The sequence below is a fragment of the Calidris pugnax genome, unplaced genomic scaffold (genome assembly GCF_001431845.1).
Source record: "Calidris pugnax isolate Ruff unplaced genomic scaffold, ASM143184v1 scaffold155, whole genome shotgun sequence".
NCBI classification, from domain to species: Eukaryota; Metazoa; Chordata; class Aves; order Charadriiformes; family Scolopacidae; genus Calidris; species Calidris pugnax.
This window is the reverse complement of record NW_015090886.1, coordinates 939,132-940,563: the sequence shown is the minus strand read 5'-3', so window position 1 is coordinate 940,563 and position 1,432 is coordinate 939,132. Positions and strand designations below refer to the sequence as shown.

At 70.2% G+C, this 1,432-nt stretch overlaps 1 protein-coding gene across 1 annotated transcript in view; it reads left to right on the top strand.

Annotated features, from left to right (window-relative positions):
- Nucleotides 1–250: 250 nt before the first annotated feature.
- The window catches only part of NCKAP5L (NCK-associated protein 5-like), a 4,726-nt gene continuing 3,544 nt past the window's right edge, over nucleotides 251–1,432 (top strand). Inside the window, exons 1-5 of the mRNA XM_014947453.1 lie at nucleotides 251–369; nucleotides 464–571; nucleotides 1,067–1,135; nucleotides 1,255–1,293; nucleotides 1,375–1,426. Coding sequence (XP_014802939.1) covers nucleotides 470–571; nucleotides 1,067–1,135; nucleotides 1,255–1,293; nucleotides 1,375–1,426 — 262 coding nt within the window. The 5' untranslated portion in view covers nucleotides 251–369; nucleotides 464–469. The remainder of the gene's footprint in view (nucleotides 370–463; nucleotides 572–1,066; nucleotides 1,136–1,254; nucleotides 1,294–1,374; nucleotides 1,427–1,432) is intronic.

The window sequence follows — 1,432 nt, the reverse complement described above, 5'->3', positions numbered from 1 at the left end:
GGGGTGTGCGGCACCGGGGGGCGGCGGCGGAAAGCCCGTCTGCACCCCGGGGGTCTCGCACATCCCGGTGCCCCGAGCCCGGTGCCAGCCCCGGGGGTGCCGTGCGCTCGGGTGCCCCAGGGCCGAGGCCGGGCTCGGTGCCGGGGGTGCTGCGCGTCCCGGTGCCGGTTGTAGGGTCCCCGCACCCCCAGGGAAGCGGCGGGGGGGGCTGGGCTGCAGGGAGGGGGGTCTCTGTTGGCTCCCGGTGCCGGGGGGGTTGGGGGTCGGCCCCGGGGCTCCACCGAGGCTCCGTTCCCCCTCCTCAGCCCCTTTTTTCCCGGCAGGTGACACTGCGGAGGGACGGACGGGGCCGGGGACACCCCAAGAGAGGTAAGGGGGGTGCAGGCTGCCCCAGGGCCTGGCAGTGCCACGGGCTGGAGGGACACCGGCCGGGGACCCCGGCCTGACGCGTGTCCTCCTGCAGGCAGCGATGTCGGAGAGCGTGGCCAAGGCGGCAGGAGATGGGAGCCCCGCAGTGCTCGGCGAGATGGGCACCAGCCACGAGCTCCTGCAGCGGCTGCGGGAGCTGGAGGTACAAGCCCGGGCCACCAAAAGCTGGGATGACTGGGCAGCAGTGACTGGGGCCACTGGGCAGCCAGAAACTAGGGCCAACAGGGCAGCCATGGCTACTGGACAGCTGTGGCCATTGCCTTCGGGCAGTCATGGCCACTGCCACCATGCAGCTACCAGCACTGTGCCACCAGACATCCATGGCATTGCCTTCGGGCAGCGATGGCCAGTGCCAGCATGCAGTCCTGGCCACCGTGTCGCTGTGGGCACTAGCACAGGGCAGCCAGCACGAGGAGGTGGCCACGGGCAGCACCGCGGAGCCAGCAGCCCGACACCACGCTGGGACTAGCACTTTTCTGCTTTCCATGGTCCCACCACTCCTGGGGCAGCCCTGCCCCTCAATGTGCGGCCCAGGGTCTCACCAGGCAGAGGAGGGGTCCCCTGGGTGCCATGGGGGGCTTTCAGGTACTCGGGGTCCTCCGCCGTGTCCCCAGAGCCATCCCCACTCTGTCTCCAGGCGGAGAACTCGGCCCTGGCCCAGGCCAATGAGAACCAGCGGGAGACGTACGAGCGCTGCCTGGATGAGGTAACAGGGAAGGGGGGGGGGTGTGTGTGATGTGTGTGACACGGGTTCACACGCTGGTGCCGGGGCACAGGTCTGTGCGTGCCCGTGCACCCCACCCAGGCTCCCCCTCTGCTCCTCAGGTCGCCAACCACGTGGTGCAGGCGCTGCTCAACCAGAAGGTGGGTGTTGGGGGTGGCTGACGGGGGTGGCGGGGGGCTGGTGGGGTCCTGGCTGACGCCCCCTCCTCCTGCCCTGGCCAGGACCTGCGCGAGGAGTGCATCAAGCTGAAGAAACGGGTCTTTGACCTGGAACGCCAGA